General features: G+C 40.1%; 1 protein-coding gene and 1 pseudogene across 1 annotated transcript in view; one reads left to right on the top strand and one right to left on the bottom strand.

Moving 5' to 3' along the window:
* The window catches only part of LOC127664524 (uncharacterized), a 288,099-nt gene that overhangs the window by 255,065 nt on the left and 6,301 nt on the right, over positions 1-26,733 (bottom strand). The window contains 3 exon segments of the mRNA XM_052156600.1: positions 1,939-2,027; positions 2,030-2,104; positions 10,950-11,036. Of these exon segments, the coding sequence (XP_052012560.1) occupies positions 1,939-2,027; positions 2,030-2,104; positions 10,950-11,036 (251 nt within the window).
* LOC127665055 (heterogeneous nuclear ribonucleoprotein A3-like) lies at positions 5,215-7,781 on the top strand (annotated as a pseudogene).

The following is a 26,733-nucleotide window of genomic DNA, read 5'->3' as shown; positions in this document are numbered from 1 at the left end:
TAGAACATGGGTTATCTTGTTGCTTCCTTTCAAGATTATCTTGGCTCAGTCAGTAAAGTGTCTGCCATGCAAGCCCAGGGACTTGTGTCTAAATCTCTAGAATCTATGTAAAAATCTACATATGGCTATGCATGTCTATAATAGGCAAATCCCTTGAATTTCATTGGTTAGACAAATTGGTGAGCTTTGGGTTCAGTGAGAGACCGTATCTCAAAAAATAAAACCAGAGAGTAATTGAAGAAAGACATAAATGATATACCTCAAACCTCCAAGTTTATAGGTATACAGACCATATACACATAACAAGATATGCACTCATGTGTATTCACAAATTATCATAAACTTCTTTGGTTTTAAATGACAGAAATGTATAGCCTCTCAGTTTAGGTAGCCAGAGATTTAAAATCAAGGGATTGTAATATCTTTCTTCTTAAAGCTATAGGAGAAAAAAAAATCTCCACATCTTGTAACTTCTGGTAATTGATGGCCATTCATAGCTTTCTGTCTTAGTTTGGGTTTCTATGGCTGAGGAAAGATACTATGACCATATCAACTCTCATACAGAAAAACATTTGGTTGGGACCAGTTTACAGGTTCAGGCATGGTACTGGAGAAGGAACTGAGAGTCTACATCTGGATCCACAGGTAGCAGTTCTGCTTGTAAATGTGGGCTGAGCCACTGAGTCTGGGTTTGAGCTCCTCAGACCTCCAAGCTCATCTACTAGTGATGTACTTCCTCCAACAAGGCCACACTGTATAATACTGCCACCTTTTTGGATAAAGCATTCAAACACATGAGTCTTTGGGGTCATTCCTATCCAAGCTACCACACCTTCCTTTGCTGATAAGCACATCACTCCAGAGCTTTTTCCCTGTGTTTGTGTCTGGGTCTGAATTCCTTTCTTGTTCCCTTAAAAGAACACCAGTCATTAGATTAAGGACCTACCCCCAAATCCTGTATGTCTGTTCTGCATTAGATCACATGTGCAGGTACTGGAGGGCAGGATTTGAATATACTCTTAGAGGACACAATTCAACCCACTACTAGACTCTTAGGAGGCTCTGGATGTACTTGTTAATTCAGGTCACTGACACGAGAAGGCTCAAAATAGACAAACCCTTAATGGACCCAGCATGTTCAGCTCTAAGTGGCTCACAGGAATAAATTAGACCCCATTATGGAATTGCCACACTCCTGATTAGAGAATGCCACCTGCCCACTCCAACTAAGCTATGCCTTTGACTTTTGAAGTCAATGATAAATTCAGCTCATCCACTGTAATTACAAAAGACATTATTGAGAAAAAAATCTGTCTTACCTGATGAAATTTTTGAATTATCATACATCGTACACACACACACACACTAGAATGACACATATGGGACTCAGGTGTTTTTGTTTGAGATTGATAAGGAGACTAAATAGAAGCAACATTCATGGACCAAAGCCTGACACGTTATAACACTATTAATCTATAGAGATGACAGACATGCAAAGCAGAGCAGGTGTCCCTGAAGTCACAGAAATTGAGTGCTCAATTTAAATGTATACTTCGCAACCTCACAGATCCTAGAATAGTCAAGTCTTAATACCGTGCTGTCCAAGCATTTCCAAGTAGTTTATTACACCCAAGTAAGTTTACCCCAGGTAAGCTTCTGTTGTAGATATTTCCAACTCTGCTAGAAGCGGCCAACACAAACCAGATGAAGTGCAACTAAATTTTGCAAAGGCTGGGACAACACTGGTGATTGATACAACTCCTGCCTGGTCAGATGTGTGTGGAAAGACAGGAACAAAGTCTCAGAGAATCACAAATCAAACCACACATTGTAGTAAGGTGTGCTGGGAAGCAATGCCAATGGACATGTAGGGCTGTCATTTGAACTCGTCATTTAAAAGCAGATCATCAAAACGTTTAGAATGTTTTCCTGACTGACCGATGCTGATGAGAAGCCTGTAAGTAGAATGACGCCTCTCTGAGATTGCCTCTCAGACTCCTCAGTGTATGCAGGAGCATCTTCCTCACCTCTTTGTAGGGATCTAGGCTCTCACTGGAACATCTGAGTGATCCTTGATCCAGCGTCTCCTCCTTTGACCTTCCATCTGTTGACCAAGAGAACATAAGGAATCTCATTCACCTTCCCTGTTTTAACATTGACTAGGTACAGAAAACTATGACTTCATTTCTTTCTTATATGGAATAAGAGGGTTTTATTATCCACAATCCAATAACTTTTTTACATAATATATTGTGAAAATGGAAGCCTTACAGATTAAACATTAAACCACCACTTCCTTTGTTTCTCCTGTGAGCCTTCAAAGTATTGTTTGCAACCTTCCCTTTTACCAAGCATAACCTGAGACAGTCATATGGGTTTTGCCCATGTGTTCAGTGTTGCAGGCTGTCTTGAGTATCTTACTTTGCATGGGATATGGTGTTAATCCAGACTGGGATGTGACTGCAACTAGGAGAGGCAAAGGGACCTTCACTCACTTCCCCCATGCCAAGTCTCTGAGACAGTCCCTGATCTCTGCACCCACAGAGTACTCACATTTTTTATCTAGACCATCTGAAAACAGGATCCTCTACAGCATACTTTATCCAGCTAGTTTGATATACACTGTAAACAGAAAATAAGCTTCCAACTTCAAATCTTAGAAAAATACTGAAAAGTGTAAGACTTTTTCAAGCCTTTGCATATATATAGTTACCCTTAGGTTTGTACTGAGATAACCACAGCATGACCAAAGTGAATAGAATGTACTGAAAATCTATAGACAATACAGAGGAAGACCCAAAGGTGGTATGTGCTACTTAGATGTTATAATAGATTTGGGACATTAAACATCTTAAAAAGAGGTTAAAATATCACCTAGAGAGATGTCTTCCCCCTCATCGCAGAACTAGGAAAGCACATACATAGCCAGTGTGCCAATCACAGAGTTCTTATAAGGACAAACTATGTGAAATTTTTATTGTGCTGTTTTTAATTTGTCCCTTCTGATTCTATTACTTGTCAATCTCTTGTCCATGAGTGGGACAATTCTAAAGTAACTTATCCTAGAAGACCCTTCTGGAACTCTTATTTTCCTTGATATGTCTAGACCTCCCGTTTTGTCTATACCTGAAACTCTTTGTAGACCAGTGTTAGAAAATCAATCCAGCATAGACTGTGACACGGGACTTGGAGGGCTAAGACTACTGGAGTCACTAGAATGTCTGAGGGAATGACATAAAAAGACCTATGAAGTTAGCAGCGCCTGCTCCTTGTACACTCCAGATGGCTTGATCAAGTATCAGGTGACCTACAAATTTCCCTTCCTTGCCATGAGCCAGCACAGAACACAGGAGAGGGAGACAGTCTACTTTGTAGATTGTATGTCAGGGAAGCGTGCCTTCAGAACAAAGTATTGCCTGATGCTTTATAACTCTTAGTGGGACAGTAACAAAACATATAAAGCTTATATATAGCTCATAAAAAAATCTTATGTGGAAGTTAGCAGTGAGTGGTATCAGAAGCACAGATGAGGAATTCCACGCCGATGTACTTAGTACCCCATTGAGATTACTATAGAATCTCTATCTTCAGAAGGCACACAGCATGGCACAGGCTTGGTAAGAGCAATGTCTCCATCTAAATCCCAGCACTGCCTCTTCATAGCTCTGCACATTTGGGGAGCAGTTTCTTACATAAAATTCAACAACTCAATACCCTTGCCCGTGAAGGAGGAACATCATGAGAGTAACAGGGTAACCAAGCGTCCTGCTAGCTTTGCAGTGCACACTCAGCAAAGGGTGCTTTCTTTTTAGTTGTTTGACTTGTTCGGTGCTTAGTAATTCTCTGGCATGCAGTGGGCGTGCTGAGGGGGCAGACTATGTGAGCTTGCGTTAATCTTTATTTTCATAAAGATGCATTTAGTGTCCATAAATAGACATTGAGCATCACCTGTGAGTCAAGTATTCTGCCAGATGCTAAGGCCATCTAAGAGCTAGTGGGAAAGAAAGCTATGAAACAAATAACTATGGCAACCAAAATACCTTAGATAATGACAAGAAAAAACAAGGAAATGAAAATAGGAGCCAAGTTTTGACACTAAGCATGTCAAATCTAGAGATTTCAGCACCTTATAAAGCATCGGTGTAATGGAATGATTAAATATAACCTGCAACAGTTCATTTTAAGTGTCAGCTTGTCTCTGGTGTGTTTTTCCTTAGCCAGACTAGTTTCTGTGAAGCTATTTTTCCCTTGGATGCTTAACAATCCACTTTGATGAAAGGCTAACATTTAAACTTAAGCAAACCAATTTGTTTATCCAAATATGGTGGACCAATTGGATGAAAGACTTTGTGGGACAGGCTGAGCTTTCTCAGAGGAGTGTGCTCTATAACACCCAACATAGAAATTGCCCTTGACGTTGACATAATCTCCTCTTACCTGAACTTCCATAGCATACTTATCTGTGTTTACAACCTATCAGCCCACACTACAGATAATTGCAAGCTTCTTCAATTGAGTATAATGTCCTCAGCATCACGAACTGGACCCTCAAAGTGTGAGCATAATAAAAGCGTCCGTAGCTGCTTTTGTCACGTATCTGTCACAGCACTGAACAAAGCAACTCATGGTACATAGAGAATGGAATAAGAGTCTGCTCTAAGGTACAGATCCCAGATCAGCCACGGGGCCTGGGCAATATTAGCCCAGAAGAGAAGGGCATGATTCAGGCTGAACATCCCCAACCTGAACATGTGAATTTCTAAATGCACTAAAAAATCCAGACCTGTCAGCAGTTGACACAATAATACAAGTACAGAAGCCTTGGGCATGAAATCCATGCACAAAATCATTGTATAAGTTACCTCCGAGATATTAAGAGATGTGTACTGAACAAATAGTGCTTTAAACTTGGGTTTCATTCCAAGCATATTCTATGACACATATGCAAACATTCCATAATCTGAAAAATGGTACGAAGTCTGGAACACTTCTGAATTTTACCACCTAATAAAGGATATGTGGCCAACATCTTCCTTTTCAGAACTTACCTGTTTACAGTCTGTTTACCTAGCATAGCATATGGAGACATACTTCTTAGCTAGAGGATCCTCACATTACCAAGGTTTATCTTATGCTCTCCACGGATTGAAAGACAGGCTTAGGCTCTCAGCCCCATATTGAACTTGAGTTCTAAGAGGAGAGTCTGGTCTCAAAATGGAGGTAAAACTGCTGCCGGGTCGACCCCAGCCTGACTCTGGCCATCATCACCGCCACTGGGGTGGGGGGTGGGTGGGGGCGTGATCCAAAGAAACCAGAGCAGCTGAGGAAGCTATTTATTGGTGGTCTGAGCTTGGAAATCACAGATGATAGCTTGAGAGAACATTTTAAGGAATGGGGAACACTTACAGGCTGTGTGGTAATGAGAGATCCTCAAACAAAGCATTCCCAAGGCTCTGGTTTTGTGGCCTACTCTTGTGTTGAAGAGGTGGATACTACAATGTGTGGTTGGCCACACAAGGTTGATAGGCGTGTGGTGGAACCAAAGAGAGCAGTTTCTAGAGAGGGTTCTGTAAAGCCTGGTGCCCATTTAACGGTGAAGAAAATTTCTGTTGGTGGTATTAAAGAGGATACAGAAGAATATAATCTGAGAGACTACTTTGAAAAGTATGGCAAGATTGAAACCATAGAAGTTTTGGAAGACAGGCAGTGTGGGAAAAAGAGAGGATTTGCTTTTGTAACTTTTTTTTTATTCGATATATTTTTATTTACATTTCAAATGATTTCCCCTTTTCTAGCCTCCCACTCCCCGAAAGTCCCATAAGCCCCCTTCTCTCACCCTGTCCTCCCACAAACCCCTTCCCACTTCACCGTTCTGGTTTTGCTGAATACTGCTTCACTGAGTCTTTCCAGAACAAGGGGCCACTCCTCCTTTCTTCTTGTACCTCATTTGATGTGTGGATTATGTTTTGGGTATTCCAGTTTTCTAGGTTAATATCCACTTATTAGTGAGTGCATACCATGATTCACCTTTTGAGTCTGGGTTACCTCACTTAGTATGATGTTCTCTAGCTCCATCCATTTGCTTAAGAATTTCATGAATTAATTGTTTCTAATGGCTGAATAGTACTCCATTGTGTAGATATACCACATTTTTTGCATCCACTCTTCTGTTGAGGGATACCTGGGTTCTTTCCAGCATCTGGCAATTATAAATAGGGCTGCTATGAACATAGTAGAGAATGTATCCTTATTACATGGTGGGGAATCCCCTGGGTATATGCCCAGGAGTGGTATAGCAGGCTCTTCTGGAAGTGAGGTGCCCAGTTTTCGGAGGAACCGCCAGACTGATTTCCAGACTGTACCAATTTGCAACCCCACCAGCAGTGAAGGAGTGTTCCTCTTTCTCCACATCCTCTCCAACACCTGCTGTCTCCTGAATTTTTAATCTTAGCCATTCTGACTGGTGTAAGGTGAAATCTTAGGGTTGTTTTGATTTGCATTTCCCTAATGACTAATGAAGTTGAGCATTTTTTTAAGATGCTTCTCCACCATCCAAAGTTCTTCAGGTGAGAATTCTTTGTTTAACTCTGTACCCCATTTTTAATAGGGTTGTTTGGTTTTCTGGAGTCTAACTTCTTGAGTTCTTTATATATATTGGATATTAGCCCTCTATCTGATGTAGGATTGGTGAAGATCTTTTCTCAATTTGTTGGTTGCCGATTTGTCCTTTTGATGGTATCCTTTGCCGTACAGAAACTTTGTAATTTTATGAGGTCCCATTTGTCAATTCTTGATCTTAGAGCATACGCTATTGGTGTTCTGTTCAGAAACTTTCTCTCTGTATTGATGTCCTCAAGGGTCTTTCCCAGTTTCTTTTCTATTAGCTTCAACAAATGGTGCTGTTTCAACTGGAGGTCAGCATGCAGAAGAATGTGAATTGATCCATCCTTGTCTTCTTGTACTAAGCTCAAATCCAAATGGATCAAGGACCTCCACATAAAGCCAGACACTCTGAAGCTTTTGTAACTTTTGATGATCGTGACACAGTTGATAAGATTGTTGTTCAGAAATACCACACTATTAGTAGGCAAAATTGTGAAGTGAAAAAGGCCCTTTCTAAACAAGAGATGCAGTCTTCTGGATCACAGAGGTGGGTGTGGCAACTTCATGGGTCGTGGAGGAAACTTTGGAGGTGGTGGAGGAAACTTTGGTGGAAGAGAATGCTATGGTGGTGGAGGCAGTGGCAGTTAGGTAGTTATGAAGGTGGTGATGGTGGATATAATGGATTTGGAGGTGATGGTGGCAACTGTGGTGATGGTCCTGGATACAGCAGTAGAGGAGGTTATGGAGGTGGTGGACCGGGATATGGAAACCAAGGTGGTGGATATGGTGGTGGAGGAGGATACAATGGTTATAATGAAGGAGGAAATTTTGGTGGAGGTAACTATTGTGGTGGTGGGAACTATAACGACCTTGGAAATTATAATGGACAACAACAATCAAAATATGGACCCATGAAGGAGGGCAGTTTTGGTGGAAGAAGCTCAGGCAGTCCCTATGGTGGTGGCTGTGGATCTGGAGGTGGAAGTGGTGGATATGGTAGCAGAAGGTTTTAAAATAAAACAGAAATGGCTACAGTTCTCAGCAGGAGAGAGAGCAGGGAGTAGTTAGGAAAGCTGCAGGTTACTTTGAGACAGTCGTTCCAAAGGCATTAGAGGAACTGTAAAAATCTGCCACAGAAGGAACGATGGCCCAGAGTCAGGAAAGTCACTGCAGCTTAAACAGGAAACCCTTCCTGTTCAGGACCATCATAGCCACAGTTTGCAAAAAGTGCGGCTATTGATTAATGCAATGTAGCATCAGTTAGATGTACATTCCCGAGGTCTTCTATCTGTTGTAGCTTTGTCTTTGTCTTTTTCTTTTCATTACATCAGGTATATTGTCCTGTAAAGTGTGGTAGTGGTACCAGGAATAAAATATTAAGGAATTTTTAACTTTTCAATATTTGTGTAGTTCAGTTTTTCTACATTTTAGTACAGAAACGTCAACAAAATGCAGTTTTGAAGGTGTTTCCTTGTGAGTTAACAAGTAAAGATTATTGTTAATTACCATTTTGTATGAATTTTGCTAAAGTTAACTGTAAAGAAACACCTACTGACTTGCAAGTTAAGGTGAATCTATTCTCCCCATTTCCAAAACAACGATGAATGGGACATGTGGAGAGAATAGATATTTGTATGTTTGCAATCTGTGTTTTAGATAATTAGAATTGGGTAATAAAAATAGCATATTTGTAAATTCAATAGCATTAAGATTACCTTCAAATGAAAAATCTCAAAAGTTAAAGAAAGAAAGAAAGAAAGAAAGAAAGAAAGAAAGAAAGAAAGAAAGAAAGAAAGAAAGAAAGAAAGAAAGAAAGAAAAGCTTAGATGAATGACTCAGTTAACAACTCCTATATGCCAGGACCAGTTTAAATATGTAAAAATTCATAACAACATAAATATCATTTAATAAAAAAACCCTATCAGAAGAAAAGAAAGGACACACACACACACACACACACACACACACACAGAGAGAGAGAGAGAGAGAGAGAGCTGCCCCAGTCGTCACTGGGCTGTACCCTAACCTCTCAGGTGTATCTAGGTCATTTTATAGTTCAGCTTTGTAAGTGGATTCATTGTGACATTTTCAGTGAGATGAGCTGTCATACATTCTTCCAGCTCACCACACTGACACTTGAGAGACAGGTGAAAAACTGTCTCCTGTTCCCAGCCCTCATCTTGACATTGTGTGTTTTGATGGCATCAGTGATTTCTGCATCATGAAAGACAAATCTGCTTCGCTGAGAACTGCTTTGTCAAATAACCTTTGTTTTGTATTTGAACCTTGTGATAGGTAAGAATTTAGCCCAGACTTCCACTAAGAGATACACACTTGATATCCAGTACACAATTGTAGTTTATGTCCTCTGGATTGAGCCTGACTCTAAGAAAGAGCAGTGACTGTCATTATCCCCACATAAACCTTAGAGTGCTTTATAAATTGTCTTCCCAGTGGTAAGGACCTAGGGAATAATTTTTTATTTTTATTTTCTATATTCTATGTTTACATTCCAAATGATTTTCCCTTTCCCAGTTCCTCCTTCCCCATAAGTTCCCTAAACCCTCTTCCCTCCGCCCATTCTCCTATCAACCCCCTCCTACTTCTCTGTCCTGGTGCTTTCCTAGGGAATAATTTTACATTTATATTATTTATATTTAAATAACCCCAACCAGATTCAAACTTACAAGAATGAATGGAATTAATGATGATTATGATAAGCAAAATAAGCCAGCCTTTGAAAGACATGCATCACATGCTATCTCTCTTTGCTGAATCTATACATCTGTGTCTGACTGGGGAGGGAGTGGTTTGCTTTCTGTTGCTGTGATAATCATTGACCAAAATCAACTTGAGAAGAGTTTACCTGGCTTACATTTCCACATCACCATCCATCTTTGCAAAAAATCAAAACCAGAACATGGAGGCCAAACTGAAGTGGAGGCCACGGAGGAACCCTGCTTACTGGTCTGTTCCCGGGGCTTATCCAGATCGCATTCTTAGCCCAAAATGTCCTCCCTGTTGAGGGGTGGCACAGCCCACTGTGGACTTGACCCTGTCATGTCAGTTATTAATCAAGAGATTTATCCATAGACAAGCCCACAGGCTGATCTGATAGAGGAAAATTGTCAACTGATATCCCTTCTCCAAGTGACTCTAGATTTTGTCAAGCTGACAAAAAATGATCAGCACAATGAAAACATGCATACAATACTCATACACACACATATACATACACACTGGCACATACATACACACATACATATACACACACACACACACACATATATATACATATATATATATACACACATATTCAGATAGAGACACATATATATACATATACACACATATACAGAGACACACATATACACACACACTCATACACACACATATATACACATCTACACACATGCACAAACTCTCACACACATATACATGCAAACACACATGCACACACACTCATACACACAAATATACAGACAGACACACATGCATACACTCATATATACAGACACATAGTGATACACACATACATGGACATACACATACACAAAAATACACACATGTATACACACATATACACACACTTAAATACACACATACATACACACATATATATGTACTCATACACCCACATACATATACACAGAGACACACATATACTCACACAGACACATGCACACATACACAGAGGGGGTGTAGGAAAGGTAGGAGGAGACTATGAGGAAAGCCAAACAGTTCTAAAGAGAAGAACAAATAAAGATAGTAAAGAGAAAGACAAAAACGTCACATATTTCATACTATTTGGAGACAGGAAAGAATGTGCACAAACTGAGGAGGAGGGATAGTGAAATAAAATGAATAAAAAAATAAAACTCCGTTATTTGTTACATTGAGAAATTAATCTTGGAAACACCCACAGAAGAACGAATTGCTGACATGCTTGTCTCTGTGCACTGGCTGCAGGAACGTGAGGAGGACAGACAGTGTGCTGGCTGCACATGCTCGAGTGCAGAATGCTTCTTGTAAATTCCAGGAGCAGAGAAGCATTTGCAAAGTGCCACTGTCCCCGGGACACATCGCAACAGTCTCAGAACAGCACCTGGCCACGCACCAAGCAGCAGCTGAAATCCGATCCTGCATCTTTCCTGCCACAGGCTAGCTGTCCTTGAGAGCTCACCTCTTCATCCTCCGCCCAGCATGTTGTGTGAGACTGAAACCTACCATTTAAATTGTAAGCTGTGGAACGAAACTGGAACCGCACGTGTGAACTTTGCCACCTCATTTTCATGAATGGAAGAGAATATTCTGACACAAAAATTACATACTTAATTCTAGCTCACCCCGTCTGCTGACCTCCATCCGGCGCTGCCTTGAGTTTATTTCCTCCTCCTCCTGCGGGTCAAAGTAATTTCTGCTGTATTCATTTCCTGTGGAAAGTCCACAAGGTAAGGGTCAGTGATTATTTTAGAAGCACATGAACCAAATGTTAATTTTGAAATCAACACCAGCATGAAGGTATCGTTTTAGCTACTTTATAAGCTTAATTTTTTACAAGTTTTCTAGGCCTCTCTCCTTTTTTTGTAATTATCGTTTTGTAGAAGGTCAGAAGAAGTGATTCAAGAAATAAGTTCCTGCTGACTTTCAGTTGCCAAAAAGTTAATGAAAAAATTATCAAATGGAAACTTAGACAGTAATAATTAAAAAGAGGGGAAAAAATCAAGCTAACCCCTGTTATATATATACCCAAGAAATGGGTGTAACTGGAGAGGAATGAGACAGCATAGACTCTGGTGACTTTATTTATGGGCTTATGTCTTAATACACATATCATGTTGTGTACCGATGTTTAAGACAAACTTAGTCTTGTTTTATTTATGAGAACTAGCCCAAGTTCCAGGTAGAAAGAGAAAGGAGAAAATTAAAAGAAGGAAGAAGAGAAAGCAGAAGGGAAGGAATAATAATAAGAAAAAAAAACAAAAGAAAAAGTGGGTTCTGGGGAGGTGGCTCAGTAGCTTCACAAACATGAGGAGCAGAGCTTGGATCTCAGCAGCCGTGTGCAAGCTGGGCAGCATCTGCTTATATCCCAGCACCAGGGAAGCCTCCGGAAGGAAGTTTCCAGAAGGAGGAGCCTTCCGGAAATCAGGTAAAGTGTTGATCTTCAGGGTCCATGAGAAACCCCGTTAGAAAAACTGAAGTAGAGAGTGATTGAAGAAGATGCTCAACATTGACCTGTGACCTCTGTTCATGTGTGCACAGGTTTATGTATGTGCATGCACAGTGCACGCACACACACACACACACACATGTGCATATACATACATCACAGGGAATAAAAGAACAAAGATGGAAGGAAGGAAGGAAGGAAGGAAGGAAGGAAGGAAGGAAGGAAGGAAGGAAGGAGAGAGGGAGGGAGGGAGGGAAAGAAGGAAGGTAGAAAATAGATACCTGTATACATATATTTTATGTCAATTTGAGTGATGTGAAAGGGAGTAAAAATAATTTATCCAGAAATTTTATTCAGCATACACCAATAAGTTTATCACCATGCCTCTAAATTTATCACTGTCTGTTCCCCACTTACTCAGTCCTCAATAGTCACTGAAGCATCAACCTTGACCGTAATATAGAACAGGATACATTTACACATTGTCATATTTCCAGATCAAGTCTCATGCTTGCCACACACATGTCTGCTGCTAGTAGTTGTTACTTAGTAGCCCTGAGAAGAATTCCAGATGCCTCCATCACAGTGGAAGCCATAGGCAAGGCAGGATAGGAATTGTAGCACTGACAGTATGCTTTCAGTGTTGGAGAGAACGGAGAATAAGTCCCAGGGATGCTGGAACACAACATGGTGCGTTTGTCTTTGTTCTCAAGGCAAAAGGAAGTTCTGATATGGGCCCCAATTGCATTTCTGTTTCTAAAGCAGCACTTTGCTTGTTTGCTTGTTTTTGCTTTTGGTTTTGTTTGTTTGTTTTTGACCATCAGTCACAGTTTGCTTTATTGACATAAGTACAAGAGCAGAAAATTTTGCATTACTATGTGGTCCCAATAAAGATGACAAATTAATGTGCTCCAATTTTGCTTATTTATCCATTAACAATTACTAGGATAAAGCTTAGAGATTTGTTGCTGGTGCTTTTTCCCTACGTTTTTGACTGTGATGGCAAATTTGTTGGTTATTTTGCTCACTCATTTGGTTTTCTCAACCCGAAGAACACTGGGAAGCCACGTCTTCTAACTGCCATTAAAACAACTCAGCTCTCTCAAAGCACAGTGTGTGGCACGTTCTGTTCCACATTGCTTCCCCAATGCAGTCCTCTACTGAGACCCATCACATAGCTGCTTCCCCATTTTACAAAACTCAAGATCTTAGCCTATAAACACAAGCAGTGAGTTTACAATCACAAGTTATTCAAGGCCTTCATAAATCAAACAAAATTAAATCATTTTCAGCCAATAGTCTGTAAGAGTGACCAGACAGTGTCTGTGTCTGTGACTTATACACCTGCATATTCAACCAAAATCTTAAAAGGAAGGAAGGAAAGAAGGAAGGAAGGAAGGAAGGAAAGAAGGAAGGAAGGAAGGAAGGAAGGAAGGAAGGAAGGAAGGAAGGAAGGAAGGAAGAGAGGTACGGAGGGAGGGAAGGAGGGAGGGAAGAAGGATGGAAGAAATTTGAAAAACAAGTTCATGCTTACTCAATATGTCCAGGGCTTCTTTTCTTTTCTTTTTCTTCCTATTGAAATAAACTCTAGCAATCGTTTATGCAGTGTCTATGTCATATAAGATATAACTGCTCTAGAGAAGATTTGAATGCCTACAGAAGGATTGTAAAGGTTCACATGGAAGCATAATGGTATGTTGGACCCAAGACTCGACATCTTTGGATGTAATCTGGGAAGTTCCGACAAACTCCCTCAGCAGTTGTGGGATGGCGGTATTGGTGCTGAGCCCTCCAGCCATTTCCATCTTCCTCCTTCCATGTGAGGTGATGGGCTCTGCTCAGCTGCGCATGACAGAAGCCTGCACTTATGGGGTGGCAGGCTGCTGCTTCCTGATCACTTGAGGATCCCTTACATGATTAAGAATCACGTTTCTGTCTCATGGCTTGCTCCTGCAGTGGTCCAGGTGGGTGGGTAAATGTGAATTATATACAGTAACAACCTTAGGAATTCCCATTGTGGAATATCACGTGGAGAGTCATGGAAGTAAAGACATATGAACTGTCTCGCCCATAATAAGAGGTTATTCTTACACGCTTAGAATTGGTCCTCTTAGTATGCTTTTGTATGATATTGAAATATTGTCTTTAAGACAAAGCCCCAGGGGTCTTGCCTGCTGGACACAGCCTGCTAGACACAGCCTGCTGGTAGGGCTGGCCTTCCTGGAGAACAGGCACCTGAAGGAAGTTTACAATTAGAAACAGCCAGGTCAAGAGTACAAGGAAAGGGAAGCCTGGTCAAAAACAAACAGCACAAAAGCATACATGTATGGTCAGCACATTTTCCTAGAAACCTCAGGATTTCGGGGGCACCGAGAATTTTAATTTAGCAGAGTAAGCCATGGAAGCCAAACTTCTTCATGTGTGTGATATCCATCTGTTTTGATATGTGATGTTTGTCCAATTCCTCACACCTTCAATGCCTATTGAGTGCTTACCAGCTCCTTTCTATAATTTAAGTCAATCTTCAAATCAAATAAGAACAAACTGTCCAGTATTAAAATGGTCACTCCCTGCCATTTAAACTCTTTGTTTACCTAGCAAGTCAAAAGTTTTAACGTGGTACAGGGACTGACTGACTAGTGTGGCTCATGGAATCCTGCTTTGGCTTAGTTCTAGAGCCCATCGCCAGTGTTTCGCTGGACAGTATCAGGATTTTATCAAGTGGGGCAGTTTTAGGATCAGGTGAATATTTCCAGGAGCTAGGTTACTAATAAGATGAATTATTCCTCAACACGTCCTCATCATTCACAATATGCTTTTGGATATAACTAAATCATCTCACAGGGAAATTAAGAGACCCACTGAGAAATTCAAAGTAGGGCACTTAGCAATACAAATACAATAGGCTTTTTATGCGGCTGGTAGTTAACTCTCTGTGATACCCTGATGAAGGAGAGGACAAGCCCCCCCCCCCCCCGTATGTGTGTAGGCATGCTCATGCATATTGAGGCAATTGTATATGATATGTAAAATCACCCCTCATATCCTGGCATCCCTTCCATTCTCCTGATTGAGAATCAACATCAGTAAGAATATTTCTAGTGTTGTTTTTCTGAACGAGGGGAGGAAAGCATTCACCCTGGCCTTCTGCCCTTCCTCTAGGATCGGATTTTCCTATCATTTAACTCAGAGCATCACAGAGCATAATCAGAGCTCTAAAACTATGCCACACGTGAACTTTGCTCAGGAAGCCATCCTGTGTGCACCCAAGCAGTTCCTTGGGAGCTGTAAGAACAAGAGGGAAATGACCCAGCAGAGGATGGCTTGTGCCTTGACTCAGTGATGCAGTCAGTTCCTTTCTCATGAGCTTCATGACTTCCAAAGAAAGGAAACTCAGAAGCAACAGTCTGCTACTACTGTGTTTGTGCATGGGCCTGTGTCTGTGTGCACATGTGTGTCAGGGGAGGGGGAGAGGCTTGGGGTTGTTATTGAGTTTACTCTGATACTTTTCCTATAAATCCACCTGTTTTAGTTTGCTTTTTTTTTTTTACCACCAGCCACTCTATTTCTATAATATACCATAAACTCAATACAAACAAGGCTGTCTGTAACTATGTAACTAAAGACTTTATGTTCTGTGATTATAGCCACATAGCAACATTTTTACGAATTAGAACACCCTCTCAAATGTTAAAAACCAAAGTTTAATTTGACTCCTCCAGGCTTTCTGAAAATATTTGAGACTATATTTTTTCATCACCCTTCTTCATTTTGAAAATCTCATACAAAGATCTTAGAGCTAAATTTCCATGGGGCTGGACAAGTTAACTAAATCTGTGAAATATGACTGTGGAAATTAGGTGGCAACAGAACAAAAGAGGGTGGCTGGAGGTCCATCAAATTCTATCATCATAAACCCACTCATAGTCTGCATAAGCCTGGTGTACACAGCCTTTTAAATGAAAGGTAACACAATAAGAGGCTCTTCCTCCCCTATTTCTCCTTTGAGCATCTCTCTCTGTCTGTCTCTCTGTCTCTCTGTCTCTCTGTCTCTCTCTCTGTCTCTCTCTCTCTCTCTCTCTCTCTCTCTCTCTCTCCCCCTTGGCCTCCATTTATTTTTTCTTTTCAGCACAGGGAATGGAACCCAGGGCCTCACACACCTTAGTTCTGCACTCTGCACTAACCCTCCTCACCACCCAAAAGACGATTACTTAGTAAACTAAAATTAGATCTTTTAAAATCAAGTCCTGACCACACTACATGGCAAGCAAAAATTCCAGGAACCAGATACAAAGCTAATAACAAACATCAGTCATCAATATGGCTACCCAACACCCTTCATAAAAGTACTTAAGGTGAAAAGAAGAGTGTCTTACGGTTGGTATTGCTAGGATGAAATATCATGTCCAAAGCAATTTGGAGAGGAGAGGATTTGTTTATTTGGCTTACACTTCCATTTAGTTATTGAAGGAATTCAACACAGGCACTGAAACGGCAGGACCTGATGCAGAGGCCATGGAGGGGTGCTGCTTACTGGCTTGCCCGTCACGGCTTACTCAGTCTGTTTTCTTAAACATCCCAGGGTCACCTGCCCAGGGATGGCACCACCTGCCATTGGCTGGGCCTTCCCCCACCAATCACTAATTAATAAAATGTCCTTCAGGTTTGCTCAATTGAGTCTCCTTCCTCCTGGTGACTTCAGCTTGTATCAAGTTGACTAAAACTAGTCAGCACAAAGGAATATCTGAGAATAACTGAAAAAGTTACTGAGAAGTTTATTTCATATAATTATAATGATTGGAACACAATATGATTCTGTGCCATGAAAAGATTGTAGGTTTTTCAAAAAATGCTGTTGGAACAAGAAAGATATTACTTGAATGAAGTATTGATGCCTGGATGATTATCAGGAGCTATTAACTGCTAAAGAGCCCAAGTCTAGAGTATACAGGGCTGTGGCGAACAGCTAGGGAAGCAGTGACTGTAATCAAAGCGCCACATAAGCCTTCATAATTGATTTATAAATATTAGTGTTTCATATTAGTTCATCCATAGTCACCACGATTATTAACCTTCTTCAGAGACTACAAAGGTAAGACAAGTTTTTCCACTTTCTTCCTTCTGAACAAGCTAAATTATGAAAACGTTCATTATATACATTGTTTTATATTAAATTAAGTGATGAAAAAATTTACCCTAATGAAGCCTTAAATGTAATTCATGCAGCATTCATTGCAAGAGCTTTGGGGAAGAGAAAACTATTCAGTTAATGAGGTGATAACCAGAGGGTGCAGTCTGCGGTGCAAGTCTGATGGCAGCCAGCACTGCAGCATCTGAGACTGCACACAAGGCGCTAGTGTCCTGTTAGACAAATCAGCTTCCCTGACTGCTCAGTCTCACTTCCTTTCCAAACCTTGTGGGTATTTCATCTATCAGTGATTGGAAAAGCTAAATAGGGTAATAGTTGGAGTTTGCTAACAGGTTCTAATTAATTGAGCCATATTCTTCCTTCCCCCCAAGGCCCTCTCTAACGGCTAAACCACTAGAGTGCTGTGAAGTGCATAATTGCTGCAGGGCTCTGTTGTGAGTCCCCCAAGGCAGGAAAAGCATCCTGTGCTCACTGGACCTGCAGTCCTCCGTAGAACTGAATTGCGTCCCTAAGTTCCTAGTGGCAAAACAGGATGGAGCTTCCTGTGTGTAAGTAACTGTGGTGATTCAAAGGTTACATTTAAGTATACCTTATTCCCATACATATAAAAGACCTTCGAAAGTCTTATCAAATAAACTGTTCTTTCGACAAAATCTGAGGCTTGGTAGCATTCTTTTATGACATATTGCCCCTCAGATTCTGAAATGCTACCTGTCCTCAGACATCAACCACAGCCCTCCCCCTTCTGGTTACACATTCATTAAATGGACGGTCTGTCCATCCCAGAGCTCTGGCAATACTTATGTTTGTGCATTACACTTAAGGCCTCATTGGGATTAATTTTTTTTTTGTCAATGGAAGCTTACTTCAATATGAAAACAGTTTATATAATGAATCACTAGATTTAGCTTAGTCAAAAATTAATAACTCATTGCTAACAAATCTGGCAACTTGTGGGTAAGCTTTTTTTATCTTGTGAAGTAAAATGACTGGGACTTTCTACCTTTTATAGGACTTCTGATCAATCTGTCACATGGAGGTTAAGAAATTTTATTTTCTGTTAAATTCCTTTTAACCTGTGATAAAACATAGCCCAAAGTAATTCCCAATGAAATTGTTTGGAGGCGAAGACATAATTTCTGGTGAAAACTAAGATTATAAAACGTGTTTGTACTGGTTTCCTAAAATGGAAGTATAGCTATTGAACTCTAGTTAAAGCTCAGACCTAATAAAGATTCATACAGAATTGCATTGGCATGAAATAATTTGTATTTGGTTAAACAAACATTTAAAAAATGTCACCAAACAGTTCAAGAAATGTAGCTAAATTATTTGGCAACCTGTCCCACTCCAAAGAGTTTGCTATTGCATCACTAGTACATCAGAAAAAGTGATATTTTTCTGGTTCTGTTCATGCCACACAGCTGAGCTTGCGTCGGGCACACCCTGGATCTCTATGGTCTGCATTCCAGAATCTCTGTTTTTGTGAAAATCCCTAAGGTCTTTTTCACCATCTGTGGATTGATTCTTAGGTTCACATTTCTGTATTAAAGAGACAGATATTTCACTGGTGCATAACTCAGTGAATTCATCCATCACCACTAAACTGGATATTGTAGTATATACCTGACCACTGAAATAAGTCTTAAAATATTCTGTCTTTAGCCAACAGTCTCTGACAGAGTTTATACAAAATGTTTTCTTGGTGTTTCCTTAGCATTAGCTTGAAGAAAATGTATAGGGAACCCTTGCTTGCCAGGTAGGTTTCAAGTGTCACACCCAAAACAGTAGAACTAGAAGGGCTGGAGAGATGATTCAGTGGTTAAGAGCACTGGCTGCTCTTCCAGAGGTCCCGAGTTCAATTCCCAGCAACCATATGGTGGCTCACAACTATTGTAATGAGATCTGATTCTCTCCTCTGGCTTACATGAAGACAGCATACTCAAATACATAAACTATATGAATAAATCTGAAAAAGAAAAAGAAATAGAAAACAAGCTGAAAAGGGGGCTGAGTGAGGAAACTGCTTGCTTTACAGGGAGGGCTTGAGTTCAGCCCTTAGATACTAACATGTGTCTGTGAGGATAGAGATAGGCAGATCCTGAGGGCTCGCTGATCAGCCCCATAGCTGAAAATGAAAGCCCCAAGACTGACTCTGACTGAAAAGCTAAAGTGGAGTGAGGTTGAGGAAAAAAGCAAACCTTTCCTTCTGGTCCTCATAACTGTACACAGAGGCAAGTGCAGTTGGATACAGACATACGCAGGTCTGAACACACTCACACACAATCACAACAGACCCTTTTTTTTTCTTGGGCAAGTCTGTGTGAGTCTCTATAGATAAGCAGTGTCTTTTGAGGAGAAAATAAATTAAAGTTTTGCTATTTTATTGACATTCCCAAAATTCCAATACTTGACTAAAGTAATTTTTCCAATTGGAAATTTTTCTAGAATTCTGTGATTCATTTTTTTAAAGTACCCCAAAAAAGAAAAGGACACTTAAATTGTTTACATAAACTTATCAGATATTGATGTAAATATCATCTCTGTAAAAACTGGGTTTATCTACATCATTAGAATATGTCATCCTGTCTGTCAAATATCTACATAAAACATTTCTATGTTTCAGTGAGAAGGGTGCTTTCCTGAGTGTTTATTTTTAGTTCTCTAAATCAATGAAAAAGATTAAAATCACTTAGGAACTAAATGGTTTCTAAAGACACAAATTCAGGTCAGTTCAATAAACCTAAAGCAAATGATTTTCCTATATATTTCTTTTTTCTTAATAAGAGTTGAAATGTCCTGAAGCAAATATATATATATATATATATATATATATTTACACGTTCTATAATTTTTACACAATATCTGCCCTCCATCTTTAGGGAAAACAGCTATAAATGAGAACAATGTAAACCATTTTATACAAAATCACTTCTGAAATCACCCAGGTTATGTGCACTGCAGGGGAGATGTTTTGCCTCGTGTGTGTGTATGTGTGTGTGTGTGTGTGTGTATGTGTGTGTGTATGTGTGTGTGTATGTGTGTGTATGTGTGTGTATATACACGTGCATATAATCATATTCATATTCCTGTGGAAATGAAGACAAATTGAGGATGAAAATCCTAAAACTGTAACCCAGGATTCTGTAACACTCAAACATTACAGCTCTTCTGCCCTTCATTCAAGAGACCCCTCACTTTTCCTGGAAAGATCTTCAGTGACAGATTTCCAGCACTCACTGTGTCCCTCTTCTGTGGTGTGCCTACCATTTACTGTCCTTACAATGTGGCCTCTGCCTTTCTGCCTACTGTTGACACCCTACAACATCAAATCAAATCGAGTGACCACACATCCATCATGAAACCACATCATGAAACATCTTTATAAAGCCACATAAATGAGGGGCTGGAGAGATGGCTCAGCAGTTGGGAGCACTGGCTTGTCTTCCAGAGGACCCGGGTTCAATTCCAGGCACCTACATGACAGTGCACAACTGTCTTTTACTCCTATTTGAGGACATATGAGAGACCCTTATACCAATATATATTCAGAAAAAAAACCTGTGCACATGAAATTTAAGCGCGCACGCACACAAACACACACACACACACACACACACACACACACACACAGACACAGAAGAAATCACTTCCTGATGTTTCTAAAGCCGTAGCCATGCTAGCTCTCAGGACTTCTGTGACTTTCAACACTGATGCCAGCTACTATCCCTTTCTGGGTCAAGCCATGTTCTGTCTAGTATCTGCTTTGGTTTGGTCAAGTCTTGAACTCATGCCTTTTCCATGCATGTTCCATAATAGTGCCAAGAGAAGAGATGTGCCTGTCATCTAGGTCAGTAGAGGGCCAACAAGAATGCTGGCAACAATCTGGTCAGGAATCTCTCGCTAACATCCAGGAATAAGTGCCTGAGATGAGACCATAGGACATGAGCAGTAGACACAGCATTTTGGAAATCACAGAACTAGAATCCTAAAATCCTCGTTTCAGGCTCTGAGACACTAACACCGGGTCATGTCACATGCCTGACCCTTTTAACAGTCTTTCCTAGGGAGCACAGTGTTGTTCCCTGGAAGGGAAGGCTGAATTCAATGTAGAATTCCATCATGACACACAACTTTTTACTCCAGTGGTCAAGAAATATTTCCGAGGAATTCACCCAGTATCTAGAGAAAATTGTTTTTCTTTTTTAAAAAAGCAATTCTTGTCCAATTGCCTAGATGCCAAATCATGTCGTTGATTTATGAAAACCTATTTTTCTAGCTCATTTGCTCTTCCATTTGAAATCTCTGTTCACAGTAGGCCACCCTAGCCCACAGATATTTAGACACACTCAGTCCTAACTCAAGGCTTAACTTAATCAACTTGCCTGGGATCAATCGTACCAACTGTGTCGCTTTTATCCACAAAGTGCTTGGGTTGGGGACACAACTCAGTGGCACAGCAATTGCCTAGCACACGTTAGATTGTAGGCTCAGTGCCCCCCCCCAATCAACATGTTTTAGATTTCAGATGTGCTCACATTTTGGACTATGTACATATATTTTATAAAATATATCAAGAATGGGACCCAACTCTAAATATGAGATTATTTTATGATCTTTATTGCATGACTCTGTTAAAATTGTATTTTGTGTCTCATTTGAATATTTTGATGGAGAAAGTCAGTTCTCTCCTTTCACCATACAGAACCCAGGAATAGAGCTCACATTACCAGATATCAACAAGCAGCTTTCCTTTCTGATGTATTTCTCTGTCCCTTGATTATAATTTCATGTGATATTTTTAGCAAGCGTATATTTTGACAACAACCCATCATATTCAGATTATGTATTCTCAATATTGTGTTATGATGATAACATACATGTACAGACACACACATGCATGTACACACACATGCAAATGCATGCACACACACACACACACACACACACACACACGTGCTAACACTTTTTCTTGTTTGTCTCCTGCTTCTGGAGTACGCGATTCAAGTAATGTTATTCATAAAATACTTATAAACACCTTATGTAAGAAAACACAGCCTTTGCTTTGGGACACTGTTCAATTAACTGGAATTAGCCAGTTCTAAACTCCACCATTCCCAGTCTGATTTTGCTGCTGGAGTATGTCTGGGAATCATGGAAGTCCTATAAATCTACTTCCTCTTATCTGTTCATAAACATGGGATAATGCCTGGAAACTAGAAAATATCCAATAAATGTCTTCAGTGAATGAGATCAAAATAAAGAGATGTAGAAGGAAATTTAGTAATATCCATAATTTTAAACAAAACTGTCCAGAAATAATGTCCAAGATGATGTATGCCTAAATCATTTCCTCTTCTACTACAGTTTATTTCCATCAATAGTGAGATGGGTTCAACAGATAATTCTGGACATACGAACTGTAGTGGATACTAACCAAATTCTCAATTAGTTCATTAATTTTTTTTCACCTTTGTCTTGCGTTGGCCTCATGTCACCAATTACATTATAATTTCTTGTTCCCATCATTTATAGTTTTCTTATGCTTTTTTAATTTATGGGTGTTTTGCCTGCATGGGTAGTAGCACTCAGCACTACCTGAATGCCATGCCTATGGAAGTTAGAAGAGGCCATTAAATCTCCTGGAACTGTAGTTACAAAAAGAAATGTCATCATGTGGGTGCTGGTAACTGAAGTCACCTTCTCCAGAAAAGCAGGTGCTACTCTTGACTGCTGCTGAGGCATCTTTCCAGGTCACTGTCTTGTGCAGGCATAATAACTCCAGAGGCCTGACTACCATTGCAGAAGCCAGGAAGGCTTCAAAGAACCTACTCCCATCCTCTGTCATAAATCCAGGATGCAGGAATGTAGCCTAGGCAGGCCCAAAGGAGAGCTCTCCCTGGAGCATGGAGAGAATGCACATTATAATCAGTCATCATAGAGGGGAAAGCTCTATTGGACTACAACTGTACCACCATGACAGTCACGGTACTTCAGACTTCCTAACCCTGCAGACAGGTTGGTTTCTCTTCAATGACACCATTAGTTCTCTGAGTTCATGAAATCCTTCCATCAAAAATCAGTGGGGAATCATTGGTGTTGTTCACCATTAAGGAACTCTAGTGTTAACATGCTCACTTGAGTACTCTGACAGCCCAACTGCCTCTGAGGGAGATGCCACCCTGAGATGTACAGCAGAGGATCATGGGAATGCTGTCATCCTGGATATCTGGGAGAGAGAACAGAATGGGGAGGGTTTTGTTTGCATCCCAGGAGCTGCTTTTTAACAAATAGAATAGTTTTATCTGCCTGTTATTCACCAAAGTAAGTTTAGCTGTTTTCTAAAGTTAGCTAAGTTTTCTTAGCTTTTCTCTCTTCCCCTTACAATAGTCTGAGTGAAACTGAAGTATGAAAAGAAATGGAAAAAATAAATAAAATGTGCCATTTACAATGCCTTCACTCACATTAGCTGAACTGCCTGCTATGGACTCTCTCCCTACTTCTTACTGCCTCTTCCTGTCTAAACTCCTTATATGGCCCTCTCCTGTACCTGGCCCAGATTTCATTTTCCTGCCATTAAAATAGTCATTAACTACTTTTTTTTAGTGTCACCATGTTATATATTCATAATGGTAAATATATGGACTTCACTGCCTTAGGAACCTGTGCCAATACCTTGCTCTCTTTGAAATTATAAGCAACTGTGCTTTCTCTACCTCTCTCTTTGCCAACATCTGGAATTCTCAGCCTCTCTTCCACAGAACTCTAGTTGTCATCAGGCTGGTACATCACCGGCACTGAGCAAAGAGGATGATGGATATGGATGCTGGGACCTGAACAGCAATGGGCACAGGGAAGAGGAAAGCAATGCTGAAAACAGGCAACCTCAAATGATGAATGTACATTTCTCTGGAAATTCAATGGTAGACTAATACATTTGCTAACTGCCTATAAAGGAAAGGCCAATAGTCACTGAAAGAATATGAAATTAGTTTTCCCTGGAAGTTGATATGCAAAGGCAGAGAGCAGGCAGGAGGGTCTGAATGGCACCTTCTACCCTGATTTACTTACCAGTCACACCACACCAAAATGCCTAATATGAACCTAGGACATATTTCATAACACACAGTAGCTTTCCTTGAGAAGATCTTAGTAGGAAGCTTGTGAGGATGTCTTCACAATGGGATGCACAAGTAAATAAGGAGGACATCCAAACTCTTCTAAACTCCTAGCGGACTATCCGGGAGCTGTCCATTCCATCTGTTTCTAAAGGCAGATGTTTTAGTTACTTGCTATTGCTATGACAAAACACCATGACCAAGACAACTTATAAAAAAAGCATTTCATTTGGGGGTTATGGTTCCAGAGGGTTAGAGTCCATGACCATCATAGTGGGGAGCCTGGAAGCAGGCAAGCAGGCAAGCAGGCATGGCACTGGAGCAGGAGCTGAGAGCTTACATCTTGAGTCTAGACAATGAAGTAAAGTAAGCTAACTAGAAACTAAAGCACGCTAACTAGAATGAGCTTTTGAAACCTCAAAGTCTACCCACAGTGACATACCTTCTCCAAGAAGGTCATACCTCCTAATCCCTGTCAAACAGTTCCATCAATGACACATCAATTATTTGAACATATGAACCTCTGGGGGCCAGTCTCCTTCAAACTACCGCAGCAGGTGCATACTTACTCATGGCTCTTTTACTGTTTCTTGGTTCAGGTCACAATAAATTTAATATCTTCTTATATAAAGTTTATTTTTTACAAAATCTCTCTTCTAGACTTTCTCAGACACTAGTTTTAATCTAATAATTGTATATATGCTCAAGATAGACCATGTAAATATGTAGCATTGGAATTCTGCCATCATTTACAATGGTTTCCTTTAAGATGCATCTTTAAGGGGCAAGTGTGCTGATATGTACTCGTCAGATGATAATTTGTGCTAATTACAACAGTCTCATGGGGGGAATGTATGACTCTTCTCCTTGTCTAAGTAATAGCATTGGCAGACGGTCTAAATGTTCTTAAAGTTGTTTAAAAAGGAACTTTGTGTTCTATGCTATCTGGCAGTTTCTAAATTCGCATATTTAAAATATTCTTCCTTGTTCACAGACCATAAAATCGTACATCTCATTTGCAATTGAATTTTTAGAGGCTCTCCCAAAGTGGGGGAGCAATGCATCAAATGTACTTTTCCTAAGTTGGCTATGTTCCAGGGCAGACATGGTAAACCCCTCTCTATTTCACTGTCTGACTAGATTGGTGCAGATGCTAAACATTTCCTGGATTTCCCCATAAAACCCTTTTCATCTTTGGTTGCTTCCACCTGGCTTAACTTTGGGTTATAGCTTTTCTGTTTTCCAGAATCAGCCAACTATCACTCACGAAAATTATTGCTTCCCATGCCCATTCTTATCTCACTGAGAGAGATGTTCAGTCCATGAACGATTCCCAGAGAATTTAAAATGGGGACTTGCTAGTGGTGAGATCTTAAATTATACTCATACTCTTTTGCCAAAGGGGGAAAAAAAACAAAATACTGGACATTTTACATTGATTGTGGGTTGATAGTATACTATTTTGACTATGTTAGTTTAAGATGTTTTCAAAGTTAAATTACTTTTTTCTCATTTTATTAAGATAGCTCACAGAAATTCAAAAGTACTACAGTGACTCAAGTTATATAGTAAATATATATATATATATATATATATATATATATATTCTTTTGGTTAATGATTTCTGGCAATATGTACTATTACCTGAAGAACATATTTACCTATTTCTGAATTGGGTAGCAATTTGTTCCAAATTCAAATAGTCCCTCCTGGAGGGAGAAAGAAGATTAATGAAACTTAGGAAGTATCTCTCAAGTCTCAGGAAGTTCCTGAAACTGACAGGAATCACAATGTCCCAGCCCAAGTTTACAAGAACAATTGCTGGAGAGAAGACACTCCCTACTAGGCAGAGCTCCCTGGAGGATGATCTCCAACCTGTGAATCTGCCTGCACATACTGCCAGGAGCTCCAGAGATGGAATTTTCATGACTTGTCATCTATGTTGGTCTGAACTTTTCAGAGAGGCAGATAGCTTTGAATTGTCTGTGCTCTTGTAACTCCTCTCTGGTCATATAACCCAAAGAAACATGTTCTACCCAGTAGGATTTTAGTGTTATTGTTACTTTGGTAAGTTGTAGGTACCTTAACTGTGGTGATCAGGCATTTGTTCTATCCATCCACCTATCCATCTATCCATCTATCTATCGAGCTATCTATCTATCTATCTCATCTCTCTCTTCCCCTTCTTCATTCTCCTCCTTTTCCCTTTCCTTCATCTCCCTTCCTTCCCTCCATCTGCTTCTCTGCCCCACTGAGTCCGTGCCACATTCTCTCACAATGATGTACTATAGTAGCCCAAGCTCAAGGCAATACAAATCATAACCATGGACATAAATCTCTGATATCATGAGCCAAAATATACTTTCCCCCTTGTTTATAAAATAAAGATAATAGCCAGATGGACCTAGAAGAAAATCTGCCAATTTACTCCAGTATTTACTCTACCTTCTTCTTTAGCAGCAGAGTTCCAATTTCAGTATGACACTTGGCTCCATGGATACATCTCCTAGACTCTTTTACATCCACCTGTGGACAGGGAACTAATTTCTAGAAAAAGGCATAAGAATAGAGGTAACATATCTAACTACCTAGACTAGGCCTTCTCTTTCAATGCTTGGAAGATAGAGATGTTATTGAGTGGCTTTTAGATGTTAAGTAAAAACAATAGCTTGAGGAATCACAAGGTCTTCATC

The sequence above is a fragment of the Apodemus sylvaticus genome, chromosome 14, assembly GCF_947179515.1.
Source record: "Apodemus sylvaticus chromosome 14, mApoSyl1.1, whole genome shotgun sequence".
In the NCBI taxonomy this organism is placed as follows: Eukaryota; Metazoa; Chordata; class Mammalia; order Rodentia; family Muridae; genus Apodemus; species Apodemus sylvaticus.
The sequence above is the reverse complement of the archived record's forward strand: the minus strand, read 5'-3'. Positions and strand labels throughout refer to the sequence as shown.